Genomic DNA, 15,510 nt, shown 5'->3' on the forward strand with positions numbered 1-15,510 from the left:
GGTTTAATTTTGAAACCTATGTCAAGACGGCTGCAAACCCATTACTTCATCGGTTTCAAATAGAATTTAAAGTAACATTGTTACCAGTGAACCTTAGCAGTTGTTAACCGTTTGAAACTCACGGCCATTTGCAGGTTTCTGAGAGAACTTTCCGGTATACTGCTGTGAGCAAGCCAACATGAGTTGAACTTGTACTCAGTGACCGCGTTGGTGATGGGCATCAAAATCATTAATGTGCTGCTTTTCTGCGCTGAAAACTTGGCCAAGGAGGCCTCCTAAATTAAATTAAAAGTTGGCATTGAGTATCTTGTTTACTTTTACCCGTCATGCACAATTCGTTATACATACATTATTCGCCTGCCATACATGGCGCCGTCTGATGTGGCTGATTTGTGGACTGACCTGGCAGATCTGTATCTACATATATACACGATTTGGGGCAATTATGGTGCCATTTAAATAAGTACTTTTTGTTCTCTATCAGAATTATAAAGTTGTTTCCAAAAGCTGTGCATGTATACAGGTGTAATTAACAATAACTATGTAACTTGTATGTATTTTCATATACAAATAACACTTTAACTCAATTATTTTGTCGCGAGTTCGTGAGACTGGCCCATACAGACATTCATACATGCATTTTTAATCCAGTACCTTTTGAATAGGCATATTCATATATGCAGGCTTTCTTTATACCGATTTAAATTTCATCCATGCAAAGAAAGCAATTATATATTTATATAAAGGCCCATCTCTTCAGTTTTAAAAGTGTATGAAAATCGAGATGTATAAAGGTGAAAACTTGAATAGTGGTTTAGACGGATTTTGGTGATACAAAGGTCGCCTTAAACTGTACGAAGCACATTCAAGAGATTTGAATGTATGCAATTAAATATGAATTCATTTAGAACACAAATTCAAGGACCGAAACATAATAATTACACGCACGTCGGAAACAGTTTGAAAATCGTACGGCCATCGGTTGACTATATCCCAGTACGAAAGGCGAGGGTCCATGCAGAGGCCACCTATAGGCCCCAGAAGCTTTGGGTGCTAGACGGCTGGAGATGCCATGAAATCGCTTTACGGGATTTCTTACTCTTCATATAGACAATAACACTAATCAGATTAACACTAATCAAATAAATAAATAAATAAATAAATACCACCGTTGAGAATGCGAACCTAATTTTACAAGAGTTACGTCACCCCAAATGCTCAACAATTTCTAACTTTAATTACACGATCCTGCTAATTGTGATAGGTCAGATCCGGATGCAAAGCTTTTTCCATTAAACGGACGCTCCATGTTTTTCCTTCATCGTTGAAGACTGAGGCTATAGTGGAGTTTTTGGTTAATAAAATCCTTATTTGTTAATCAAATTTTCTGCATTTAACAAAAGTAGCTCAAGATTTTACTTTTCGGTAAATATCAGACTGGTACCTATACTATTCATCGTGTTAAAATGATTGTAAAGTATAAAAAAAAGCCAAACTTGTAGAAATTTTTTTACCGTTTTTAACACTTGCACAGGCTGAGCGGCTGATATTTTGTGAAAGGTAATCATTTGGACTTTTATAAAGTATAGCAAAAATTCGGGTAGGATTTGTGCTGACCTATTTATCTACCTCCCCCCCCCCCCCCCCCCCAATGTAAGATACATAGCCTCTTTAATTTCTCTTTTCACATAGGATGCTGAAACAAAAATTTTATGAATTTCTGGCCTACAAATCAAAACGAATATACTTGTATAGATTTATGGCCTGAAAGTTCGCCTGAAGTTTACCAAGCCCAAGACTAGCGATTCCTCGATATGACCCTAACCTAAGCACGATGGTAAAAAAATGATGCATTAGAAGCGTGCCAAGCAACTTTCTCTATGAAGATGGACAAATCAACAATTTGGAATCAACTGGTTCAAACCTTACCTATGCTCACGCAACAAAGCTAAAAATTTCTAAAAGTTATTATCACCTCCTTTATTTCTCAGAAAGGCTTACACTACAAGATCACTGCAAAACTTAATAAACTATACATACAATGGACCGGTAATACTCAATAATGTATAAATAGCTGACTTGAACTATTACAATATAAAACAGATGAATATAATGATAAATATGCATACATGATGGATATTATGAAACAGTGACAGTAGGCTTTTACACAGAATCAAGCCAGGCTAAATAGATATATAGCTATAAGTAGCGATACCAGATTTTAAGGGACAATTAACAAATCCCCATAATTGTGCAATTTATTTTGGGCGTGTCAGATGGTCTTCAAATTATTAGGGATTCTGAGAACTTGACGGCAACTATATACACAGCTTCAGTGGAAAACTGCAGTCGATCCTATATACGTTTGACCTGGATTGCATGAAGTGTTTCCAGTTCAAAGCCATGTCTGCCTAATGTTTACAAATACAAATAAAGGATTTATCATTTGACTGATTCTGAGCTTTACAACAGGGGTCTTTTTCTGTCAAGTCACTTGTAAACATCGGGAAAATGCCAACTGCTCACATTTTGATCGCTGTCAGCGAAAAAAAAAATATTAAATTTGAGCTAAATCTGTTTAATTGTACAGAAAAGATTTCAAAGGGTTTCAATATAAATTCAATATAGCTTTCAAACCACGAGGCATAGATCAGCTCCTTTCAGCTCATTTGGTTAAGGCATTAAGTACTTTCAGTATCCTGAAGAATTTATAACTAAGTGCTCCGCATAACACGGCTTTCTGAGATTGTTAGTTCCATTAGATATTGTCGCCAATATCAGATATGCTCCGGTTATAGGCCCTAAAAGGCCCAAGACAGCAATGTATCAAGCTGTATCTGACACAATTTTGTCCCCTTCAAATATCTTAATTCATTTTCAACATATTTTCTATGCCTTCTCTTGAACTTATATCTTATGATTATGATGAGTGCCTCAGCTTTTTTAGTATCAAAACATAATCCATGCAACAGTTGTTTAAGCTGTCAAAATTTCATACCTGATACAGACACTGACACCTCTTTGATGAATGAAAAAAATAACCTACAGTTTTTATCATTACTTCTGACAAAACTGTATTTCCTCTAGCTGATGACGAAGTTTGTCTCGCTCTCTAATTTGGAATATCCCAAAGCAACGACGTGTAGACCCAGAACACAGCCCTCTGACTATTACACAGAACATTGTAATTGAAAAATTATTGTCCTATCACTTCAGGTTTATCAGAGATTACACAGTTTAGCAGGATTTTCGTTCGATTTGCTGCAAAAAGTTGACCTTGGTGAATGTCTAATTAAATGTGTTGACAACCCAGGGTTTGAGTGTTTCTAAACCAATCACGCTATTGTTTTTAGAATTAGTCCTACCCTGTTCACTATTTACACTTCGCACTTTTTGTGCCAAGACTATTGCACGTTCTAGCAGCACTAATGCTAAGTATTCCGCTAAGCCCCTGTGTGATGCCTGTTTCACCTAGACTAATATTATAGCTGTTCATCTGGTCTGTCTGGGCTATCTCGACAGAGTTTCACTTTTGGTTTCTACCCATTCAGGCCAGTCCTCGTCGATCCAAGTAAAAAGCTTTATCAGTTCTTTATGTACCCTGAAAATGAGATTGAAGAATTTAAAGGAAATGAAACATTGCAGAAGTTAGTCATGCAGTAGCCAGAATACATTATCTGACATGATATTTTGCAGAGTTCAGTATAATGAATTATTATTCAACGCTGCACAGCTTTCCATCGGTTGGAATATAAAGAAAAAGAAGCAGGTAATAAGTAGTACTTTCTTTAAGGGTGCAAGTGAAGAAACAGGTAGACAGAGGTAAAAATAAGAGTGCCATACCTGTATTCGATAAATATACACTGATCAAATGTTCATATCAGTTGAGAATGACCATAAAAAGGCAAAACCACACAGGGGTTACTTCTCCCCTTAAGTAGTATTTTATCAAGCAACCATGCAGCCAGGTATATTGACTGTCATTTGTATTTATACCTGACTTCAAAACATGGCTCTTCGAGTTTGATAAGGTCGCCGTCGCAATTCATCAGGTACATCTCTGGAATCCTTCTCCCTTGACTTTTCGGAAAAGCTTCCACTCTGTACCCTTTGACATTGTGTTCCTCTATGAAATCGTAGTCATACTGTAGACAAGAGATGGGAGCGTTTTTATCAAGGCTGCAAGGGCAACAATCTTTGGACTCAATGGGATCACAATCAATTTGGGATATAAGTATTATGCTTAAACTTCCGTATTTCTGGCCACACAAAACTGGTGAATAATGAACCGCTAGACGCTAGAGTCTATTAAATCTGTTAGTACATGCTAGACAGAGCAATGAATACATTCACCTCAACAGCATATGTGTGAAACGGAAGTAACGACTTATAGTCTTGTTACCGTTGAAGACTGGCATATGGATATCGGAAATGACGCTTAAATATACACTCACGAATCCTGGGGACCGGTCCATCAGCTTGATTAAGTGGCTTAGATGACTTATCCGCGAGCAGTTCTTGACCAGCGTGACTTGCGCCAGGCCGTTACCCATGTAAGGCCTCATGCTGTTACCCACCGGCATAAGGTGGACGATGAAGGAGTCCACGCCCAGTAATGGACCTTCGTATTGGTTAGACCACTCTACGAAAAATGAAAATTCACAACCATAAGGTATACAATGGTTAGACCACTCTACGAAAAAACACCAATTTGTAAGTGCAGTTTCAGTTAATGAGAATTTCTGACAATGAATAAGGCAAGGCTTTAGAAAAATCAAGCCATCAATAAAACTGGATACTTTTTTAACACATCAACATTTAAGCACCGTATTAAGGAAGAATGCAATAAGGTTTCCGGTTACTGTCTAAGAATCAGTGACATCTTCGGTTTGAAACGAAAGGGTAAACTAAGATGAACTTACCCCACTTCGTGTCTGGCTGGATACGCGTTTTCTCAGGATCCCTATTTCCGTGTCTGTGAAATTATCATTATTTGCTTTTACGATGTGCATAATAAAAGAGCTTTACAATGGTAGTTTCAGCGTTTAATAATTTTGTGTTTGGTCCATTAACACAACCAATGGCGGGATGTAGAAACGGGTGCAATACGTGTACATCATTCGATTTCGTTAAGACACTTTTAATAGTTTCTAAAATACTTTCTAACTATGGTGTCCGGCTTTCAAATCCCGAGCCTTTCAAGCCAGTTCAGAGTTGTTATCAATTCGCTAAAAGTTTTTTATTTGTAGCAACACACCTATTAGGTCTATACTCTTACAAAAAGCCAATAATATTTACGATGTATTTCCTTCTTGGCTTTCCTTTTCAATCACGGGCTTCAGCATTTGTACCTTCACGTCAAAACTTCGCACGTTAAGGAGTTCTATCATCGGAATAACTGCAATTTAAAAGCATTTGTAATTAATCTTTAGAAATAGAACTTCTTCAGAGATTGTTGAGGCATTTTAATTTGTTTGATGTGGCTACTATAAGATACAGAACCCGTGTAATTCGTTGTATAATTATCTTTCAGTTCCAGTGAATATGGATATCATGCGTTGAATTTAATTTTTGGTGTGAAAAAGTAAGCCTATTGTAAAAAAAGTCGACAAGATACATGCTGACACAATTAACATGTTGATACATTATGGTTCAAATTTTCCCTTACAGAATGCATATATATCTGTACATCTGATCATGGCAAGATTTACACATTAAAAATAACTTTAAACACGTTGATCACACTTTATTGTTTCTATAGAAGCAAACAAAGTGCACCGTGTCCACACAGAGCTGTGCTCATGTAATTTACACAAAAGTTGTATTTTGCGAAGTATATATTACAGATTTTGTGTGTAGTCTGGTCCTGTGTAATCTAGGGCCGTAATATCTGCTCTGCGGATGATCGTAGGTTTCCCAAGGGCATTTCCCTGTTTCCTCTCACCATAATGCTGGTCACAGTCGTGTAAATGAGATATTTTTGAGTACGGGGAAAAACATCGATCAAAGAAATAAACAAACAAATAAATAAATGAAAGGCGCTTAACCACTGTTTACCTGAGTAACGAATCCTTCCTGGTAGCCACCGGCGAATTTCAATCGCCTCTATGAGCCGCCCATAAAGTCCGTATCCAATCAAAAGACAGGTGTATGACAACAGCTTATGGCGATTATGAACTGACCCAAAGTCTATTCCTCTCGTTCTACCTGGTAAAACATAAATTCTCTTATAGTCACCACACAAAAGTTGAAGTTCCATTAATTCAGATGTGCTGCACATGTGTGAATTTTTCTGTCGCATCACTGACAATAATAAACCTCGTCGAGAAGCTGTAAATCAAAACTCGGAAGCAATGCAATGGGTTAGCTCATCTTTATACTGTCTTGAATGATCGAGCTAGAAGAATTCACCAACACTTTACTCGTCACCAGGCCTGTCTTATCAGGTAAGCAAGTAACTTGAAAATTTATCGTGTTATGTTTACAGTTAGCGTGCAAGCAAAGAGATTATACTGAAGTGCCGTGATACGGTCTAAACGAGACTGCTTGTACAGTCATGTCCTATTGATCCGCGTAGGATTCGCACCACATCCGATGCGCGTAGGATGGGCTGATGATGCGCGTAGAGTATATCATTAGGATCGGGCAGTAGAGTATACGGATGTGAAAAGGGGAAAGGCTTCCCAAAATAGTAATCACCATTTTGTCGTAATAATTGTCCAAGATCCGGCTATTGCATATCTTGAAACCATCAACTGAGAGATAGATTCTTGTTGTGAACACTTCTAGAAAACGTCATGAAATATCAAAACATTGCTCATGGCTGTAGTAGTCTATAATCTATGTAAGTATTATTTCTTCGTAAACGAAACAATCTCTGAAGATAACAATTTCATGAAAACTGGTCCTCCATTTATAAACGTCCGTTTTCTCATTTCCTTTATAAATTATTTTCTTCACACAATCACGTATGGGCGCCATTAAATCCCCTATTTACTATCATGTTTGTTGTATCGCTGTCACATAGACATTCTCCTTGTTTTAAGTGGAAATCTTGATGATAAACTCTTGATGATAATATCTGATGATGCAATGAACATGACAAAACTTAATTAATTAAAATAAAAAAGCAAATTCATCAAATTCATATTCCGCTATAAATATGCAAAAGTGATTATTTGTCAATGTGGTTTTGATACCAGTGTAAACAAAATTCGGCACTCACAATTTTTTATTCAGATATTGCACTGAAACAACGACTAACCAGGATCATCGACCTCATTTAATGAACAAACAAGTATGCACACCTATCAGGCTGGTTTTCGAATTTGATCTGAGACACCACAAACTGAAGCTACACACAAAATTTGAACTAAATAATGGTTCCATTTGGAGGAGTTATTGCATGGATATGGCTGCGTGACTTACAACAAACAGGCTCAAATTAATATCCATCGCTTTTTGCTACAGCGTGGGATAAAAAAATGTGCTATGAAAGTAAAACTGTGAAAAGTTACATCTATCTGTCCTGAAGACTAGAGAGTTTTATTGTCAGTTGAAGATGAGAATTAACTTTTCAAGGACCGTCACGACAAAACTGACATTCGGATGGTTAAACTGAGGCTGAAACAAAATGTGCACCAGAACAAAGGGGTTATGGAATTCACACCTGCCTTACCTAATATGATATGAATTGTTGCTGTGGTAACGCTTCGCGTCTCGTTCATAAATCTGACAATGGTATCTCCCGATCCTGTGTGCATGAAAAAACGAACAATAAATTACAACAAATATGACAGAAAAGAAACAAAAAGATTTTGGGTCCAAAATCTACACCCATCCTAATGAAGTTTAAATCAATGGTCAGTTATGAAGGGGTGATAGAAAGGAATTACGTCTTAATGATATTATACAGTTGGGTGTACAGAAAGTAGAAAACAGGTAAAAGATCAACCTATTGCCAAAGAATCGCTCAATTCCATGTGGGTCAGCTAACTGCCTAAAGATGTTCCAGCGGTTATTGCGAATTCAGACATGTGAAGAACAGAATGACGTGTTGTTTGAAAGTTATTCTGTTGATCAGGCCTATCTTTATAGCTTATATAGCATTATATTTGTTTTAGTAACTTTAATTGTTGGCCTTCTTATATAATTGGTGTTTTATGCCGTACTCAATGAACATTTCACTTATTCGACGCCGACCAGTATTATCATGGGAGGAAACCGGGCAGAACCCAGGGGAAACCCATGACCATCCGCAGGTTCCTGGTAGACCTTCTCACGCACAGCAGGCGATGAGCTCTAATGACATGGTGAAGATTAACCATTACCAGTCAAGGCGGTTTCAAAGTCCAGATGGCGAACTTACATATCAATATTCCGTTATACTTTGGTTCTGGAAATAGGTTAGCCTGTAAATAAGCTGGTGATTGAAGACAAGGCATTTAGCATAAAATCGTTACGGGCTGTATATTCATCGTCTTGAATTAGACGGTCAACATTGGACATATGAACAGTTGCAATCAAAGCAGTTCTTAGTTCTTGCAGTTATTGACCTGGAGCGTCTATAATGGTCGTTGACGACTGGTACATGACTGTCTGTTTCGAAGGCATAGATTAGTGAAACAGATTCCCCATATTCCTACCCATTCACATTATATACACATACATAGCAAATGGACGAATTTCTTAGTACCTGTGGGTATTACACCTATTGGTAATCTTGGGCGAGGTAATACCGTCTCAGGGTTGTCCCAGTCGATGTGACCGTCACGATAACAACGTTGGAGATACCCGTTGGCAATCTCTGATAATGTCCCGTCTCCACCTACACAAACGATTCTTTAAAAAAAATGTAATAAAGAAAAATTGTAAAAGAAGTAGCGCAGTTTTTATAACATTTAACAGTTATACATAGAGAAATTTGGTTCATAGAGAACTACATCTATATCTGTAGCGTTGTGATTTAAGTTTGGTTATACAGTTTTGTTCAGAGTTTCTTTGAGATACTGTAAGATTATCATACTAACTCTATACGTGATTTTGAACACGCCTTACCCATCGTAATCGCTTAAATCTGTTTCCCGCAAGACATCTTTGGAATGGTTCTCTGTCTGGGTAACTGTAAGTTAATAACAAAGTGCACGTTGAGTCATTTCTACGTTTTAATATAAAATGAACAAATGTACAAATTCAGCATTCTATCATTCAAGAGTCAAAATGTAAAAAAAAGAATGTCTAAATTAAAAAAGGGATTTCCATTTTCCATATCATAATTAATTCGCTTCCAAATGATTTCCTAAACATGTACTCCATGCCTTATAGACATACACCATACTCCTTTTAAATCTAACGACTGTATTCTTCTTTACTTACCGATTACTTTGGTCTGTATTTCACAGAGAGAGAACAGTGGTGCCACTTTCCGTCTGTAAATCTTCTCTCCTGTTTTGCTCCCACTTTGCGGGTTGATGAAGACGAGTAACTTCTTTGGCCGACTTAGTTCTGCAAAATGAACAACCTGGTTTCATTTATTTTTCACTGCCCTGTTTCCCACCATTATAATGCTGGCCACCGTAGCATAAGTGAAATTTTCACGAGTACGGCGTAAAACACCAATCAAATAAATAAATCAAATCATTTACTTTTTCATTAGGGTTTAGGCCATAGCCATTTAAACCTTAGATGACGGTTGTCAGGTCTGTCAACAGAAGACCCGTCGATAGATACCTTGCAAACCTCCTGACTTAAAGTCTCGCTATTGGAACGTGCGACCTCATTGACCAATGGCCTTACAATCGCAGCCAGCCAGCTCTTACTATAAGCGACTGAAGCATCTGTTGACCCACGAATTGGTTTAACTTTAAGTATATATGATGTATGTATATATGTTCTTACCGGCAGATTAACCCTGTATAGATGTAAATCTGGGACACAAATAATAGTTAGATTATCAGAAGATGGAGGGTCCACACGAGGCTTTACTCAACAGACCCATTACACAATCATGTCATCACCTACACGCACTATGCACTATCAGACTGGTTTTGAGTAATGAATGAATGATTGCTTCAATTTTTCAGTCATATAACGATGAGAAGTCATCCGGTGTGTGTGTATGTACTGTCTAATTAGACGCACAGCATAGAGTGTAAAACCAGAGCATCAATGAGGGTGTGATAGCTGGTAAATGGTCACACCTAACCTGTGAAATACGGCCTCTTGTCAATTTACCTCAGTCAGGGATTTATTTTAACTGTTCATGTAAATACATAAATAGTAGCAATTTACAAGTCCCCTAGCACCATGGCTTAGCAGAATTAGGTAAAGAAAATGCAGTGATGTTAATTGCAATTTATTAGACTTCACTGGTCTAGAATTACTCAAAAACAAGTGCTGTCATCACAAGTACCACTTTTGAAATCTTTGGAATGATTTTTTTTTCTGAAAGCAAGGTCAGCAATGTCAACGAATCTAAGAAGGCTCAGCAAACATGGTTTACATGTGTCAACCAGTCAGCAATGACCATGGGGTGGACAAAACGGACTGGACCCACTACATATTGAGAGATCCAACTGTAATAAGCATTCACTATTTACAAATCCCCAGCCTATGTTCAAAGGACAATAACTGTACCGCGACCAAAATAGCATGTGTACATCCTCACAAGGTCTCTGTCCAGTCTACAAGCCTTCGTGAAAATCCAATCATACCTGTCGAGGGAGATTATTGACAAGGAATAACAATTTACAAGCCCCGTTCTATGATTAAAGGGTACGTAGCTCTGATATTTACTGATGTGGGACAACTCATATAGCACATGTAATTTCTCACATGACAAGGTAATGAAAACTAACAGACGGACAGACAGACAGACTTTAAATCAGTTTGACAATACATCTCTTCATTCGAGATATTCAATATTGGACACTAACAATGGTAATAAAAGATATCATTTGTAAGGTCAAAAGGATAGACTCCCACCTATGGAATGCGTTCCTGATAAACTCCTGTCACCATAAACAATATCCTGTTTGGAATCCCATGAACGTCCCATGAACAGGATGTGGCTGAGTTGATGCAGATTTTAAACAACGCAGCTGGGACATGGTAAACAATGACATATAAGATAAAGCACTTTGCTGTTTTTTATTTAATGACCATTTGTTACACGTTTGCCCTCTAGTCGTGTTTTCTATGCCACGTGATTTTATTTCGCTTGGTGGTGTTGTCGTTCCACAGATGTAAATGGGTGGTTAAATTAAATTGGAACCGTATACTCATATAAAGCGTCTGGAAACACCGAAAATCCTGCATTTGAATGACTGAACTTAAATTTAGCCGGTACCACTGCTCAGGGTTGCCATTTTGGCATACCAGGGAGGCACCCTTCGGCACAAACCGAAATGGTCACCATATAATTTGCACAATATCCATATGATCTATGATGCAGCGTTTCCAAACAGGTGGAAATAACTTAATTGTAATACAGACACCTTGGCCTGGGCTATTGTCGTTTGCACACTTCTTGGGACAAATTCTATTTGTTTCATGTGTTGTGATTAGTCAGTTCTTTTCCCGCAAAGCTGTCAATTTACCACAAAATTATAGTACTAAGATAGTAGTTGTAGCCTGGTGGAAAGAAAATGGGAATATACATTTTCGGCAACACATTGCTTTGTGGTGTAACATTTCTAGAAGTACCGAACCTTAAGCCCTCTAAAACTGTATACAGTTATCTCATACTTATCAGTAGTAATGTGCATCCTCATAGAACTTATGTGAGCTCTCGCGATTGAGCTGCATTAAAATGTATTAGTTCATACGTGTTAATCATCACGACTGGATGTTATGGCCTTGAGTATACTTTTTGTGAGGTCCATTACATTATTCATCACGATATGGCTGAAATTCTACCGGTGTAGCATAATTCATTTATTCTATTGTAATTTTTGTTTGTTTATTAAAAACACAGTTTTATTGTACGCAAATATCTGTAATATATGATGTGTATCTCCAGTTCACCACTATATGTGTGTTTAGCATTGAAATATGTAAAATGGCTGTCCTAATGTGAATAAATCTATGCGTCGAAAACAGGCGTTTCAGGTCATTAATCTCAAGGCCAATGCCCAAAACGACGTGCAATAAAAAATCGCCAAAGAACTAAAAAAGTATTTTGTAGCGAAATTTGCGAAATAAATTTAGCATGGGTAAGTTTTGGTTTGATTGAAGAACTAAGAAACTATATGAAGTTGCAAATTAGGACGGAATTATGCAAAAATAAGTTTCAGTGATGTAAGGAAAGATGCGAGGTATTCTACGCAAACCGAATGAAATCAGCATTCAAATCGTTGTTCATCCATATGCATCTCAGTTTCAGCTTTGACTGATACTGTTCAGATATCCAACATGGCCATCTACTCACAAGGAGACCGTTTTGGTATTGTAGAAATGCATGTCGGATTAGATGTACTATTTGGAGGGTATTTTAAACCCTACGGTGGACATATATCTTTCGGTCCTGGGAAAGATCATTCTTGTTTTGTTTTATAGTTTCTTCGTATAGTCATATTCATACGAGAAACAAAAGGGGGCGCAATCTGTACCCACCATTATACATGTACACTGTTGATGGATGGTTTCCATGTAAATAGATCTTAAACAGATGTTATTAATGAGAAACTCAAACAACTCCATGAACAACGGAACATCGTATGAATGCTAACGCTTGTATGTTGTGAAACTGAAGAACTTTTGTTGCCTTTGACGTTAATATGGCGGCGACCAGTTTTATCAAACACTATAACAAAGTCAGTGACGCAATTCTATAAATTATTGTGGGAAATAGTGGTATAGGGAGTAGAGAAATCCCAAGTGGAGATATCCTTATACTGTACTTGTATGTGAGCGTCCAGTTCTTCAATGAGACGTTGGTGTTTTAAGAATCCACATAATGTTGACACCAGACTTATTTGCGATTGCAAAACAGTGCTTTTCCCTAAATGACTGTATTTTGGTAGAACAGCTTCTATGGATTTATGGATTTTTGGAATCCTGTAACGTTATAGTAAAATGGTGTGACAAGAAGGTATGGATAAACTCCCGTGTTAGAGAAACCACTGATATTCCTCCAGAGTATAGATCGTTATAGAATACGTTTGGCAATGTGCCAAAAGTGATGTGTGTATGTCTAGTATTAAGATGCATTTTACACGCTCTTAATGGTTATGATGCTGGGAGGCTCACTTGTGCGAGGGTCTGTGCCACCATGTCATATGACATCTCTTCCCGCGAGAGGAATTGAACGTTACCAGGCTAGACATTTATTAAAAACACAGTTAATCACTACTGAATTTAAAATCTGTTTCAGACAAATTTTGGAATGGCAGAGTGTCGTCAAGGGAGTCTGATCTTCCATCTTCTGCAAAAATCAGATCAATAGCACTGTCCTGAGAGCAGTTAGTCCTTGCCCCTGTAGACCCAGCCTTTCCATTTAACCATACAGATCCTACTGCCCTGTCACCCAACACTGCTTATCAGTCCCGGGTGAGGGAGTCGATGAAGGCACAAGTATGACGTTCTACTTCGCAATTACTCTGCTCCAGATGCTCAACTGAATATTTCAGTTCTTTCCTTTCCTCTGCCTCTACAATGTAATTAAAGCCGTACAACATAGAGACTAAAACTAGAGCAGCGAAGACAGTGTGATGGCTGGCAACGTCGCTAATATATCAAAATCCTTTACATCCCATTGCATTATAGCTCTTGCCAGGTTCTAATGACGTGTTTACAGCACGTCACCACCAATGACTCTAATGTCAACAATACCTCAGAGAACCGTAAACGCTTTGTAAATAACATACCCCAGTCATCCAGGCAGTGGAAAACTGACAAGAAGCCGTCTTTCACCCGGTAACGTATGACAATTTGGCAGTTATCAGACTGTCGACGTTGCTCTAGTTTCACTTTCTATGCTGTAAGTCTTAATTATATTCGATATATTCACCACCATATACAAATCCGTGCTACGTCTAACCTCATGAACAGTGGTAAAACAGTGAAATGTGTAAAGGACTTCGTTTCGTTTAATCAGTCAAATATGATTAAAAATACATTTTGATGAATACCTCGATGATGTCTTTAACTGAGTCGTGGAACAATTTGAATATATTTCTAAGGTAACTAATCATCTTTCACGTCATTTTGCCTAAGAAACTTTAATGTGATTAAAAAAGTGCTCGGAACTCGTCTCTTCCATTGGTTTTACATTGGTTCCACTTTTATACTTTTTGTGTAGAGACGACCTGAAGACCCTAACTATGAGGGGGAAGGGATTCGGCCGGATAGACGTTTGCAGTAAAATTTTCAATACATACAGGTATCTGTTCATCAGATATAAAAAAGGTCATTAACTCATTTAAAAGTCAACTAATGTGGTATATGTACATAAGGTTATATTGCGTATAATCGGTCACATTTTTGTTGAGTCGAACATACTAGTGTGTCTCGTTTAGGCTACAGCTCTGTGGAAAAAATTGGCATATGCCAATTACAGATTTGTGCACTCAATTTACCTCAGCTGGGAAAACATATTCGTCTCTAATTGAGGACGGCAGATTCAATCCAGCTATAAAGAGCTGGAGGCAAAAGCTAATTAGTCAATCCATCCGGAATTTGCTTAGTTGAGATAAACATATATCCATGTCAGTATTCATAAACGTTTGCTATAATGTACAAAAGCCGTTCCGTTATTTTGTCACCAAGACAAGCAATAAAACAATGGAGGTTATTTTTAAAGCTATGTTGAGTGAAAATTTAAGGCTCAAGCACTGACTTAGTGGAATCGGCCCCAGGAGCTGTTTAAAAATGTGGTTGTGATCTTCTACTTTGATCACAACAAATATGTACAAACGAACTATTACATGTTTGCCCATGAATGCTTATACATATTGTCCACATTTATGGTACGTATGGACATAGTGTCCAGAAACTAGCACACTGCTTCATGAGTTTGTCTAATTTCACGTAACCCGGGACTAGGGCCTGTATATTCATTGTGTTGATTAGGGTCGGCACATTGAAAAGATGAACAGTTGCAACTAAAGCGCAACTAAGATACATATTGCATTATCGACAACTTATATATTAGCATATATATATATATATATATATATATATATATATATATATATATATATATATATATATATATATATATATATATATATATAATATAAATTTGCAAAAACAAATCGCCTGGTTTGAATGAAGAATCACCACTTACCATGAAGTTTAATAAGTCCTCTAATACTTTCCGCACATTGTCGACAAACATTCTGTGGGCCAATAGAAAACCATTTTCTCCACTTTGAGTTTCTGTTTTGACACTTCTTCAACATAATGTACTGTCAGTAGTCCAGATTCTGTTCCTTCCTCCCGGGTTACATTTTCGTTTATCGGTATCTACATTGACGGACGTTGCCAAGACGCGCTGGATAGAGACTGACT

The 15,510-nt window shown here is 37.5% G+C and overlaps 1 protein-coding gene across 1 annotated transcript; it reads right to left on the bottom strand.

The window, feature by feature from the left end:
- Positions 1–1,815: 1,815 nt before the first annotated feature.
- LOC135481707 (ceramide kinase-like) lies at positions 1,816–15,504 on the bottom strand. The gene is made up of 11 exons (XM_064761373.1): positions 15,287–15,504; positions 9,376–9,504; positions 9,058–9,121; positions 8,696–8,841; positions 7,679–7,753; positions 6,058–6,207; positions 5,299–5,398; positions 4,923–4,975; positions 4,455–4,642; positions 3,997–4,145; positions 1,816–3,601 (listed from the first exon to the last, which is right to left on the bottom strand). Exons 1-11 carry the CDS (start codon positions 15,399–15,401, stop codon positions 3,511–3,513), a joined length of 1,260 nt encoding a protein of 419 aa, XP_064617443.1. The 5' UTR covers positions 15,402–15,504; the 3' UTR covers positions 1,816–3,510.
- Between the last annotated feature and the right edge of the window lie 6 nt (positions 15,505–15,510).

Source organism: Liolophura sinensis, unplaced genomic scaffold (genome assembly GCF_032854445.1).
Source record: "Liolophura sinensis isolate JHLJ2023 unplaced genomic scaffold, CUHK_Ljap_v2 scaffold_609, whole genome shotgun sequence".
Lineage (NCBI taxonomy): Eukaryota > Metazoa > Mollusca > Polyplacophora > Chitonida > Chitonidae > Liolophura > Liolophura sinensis.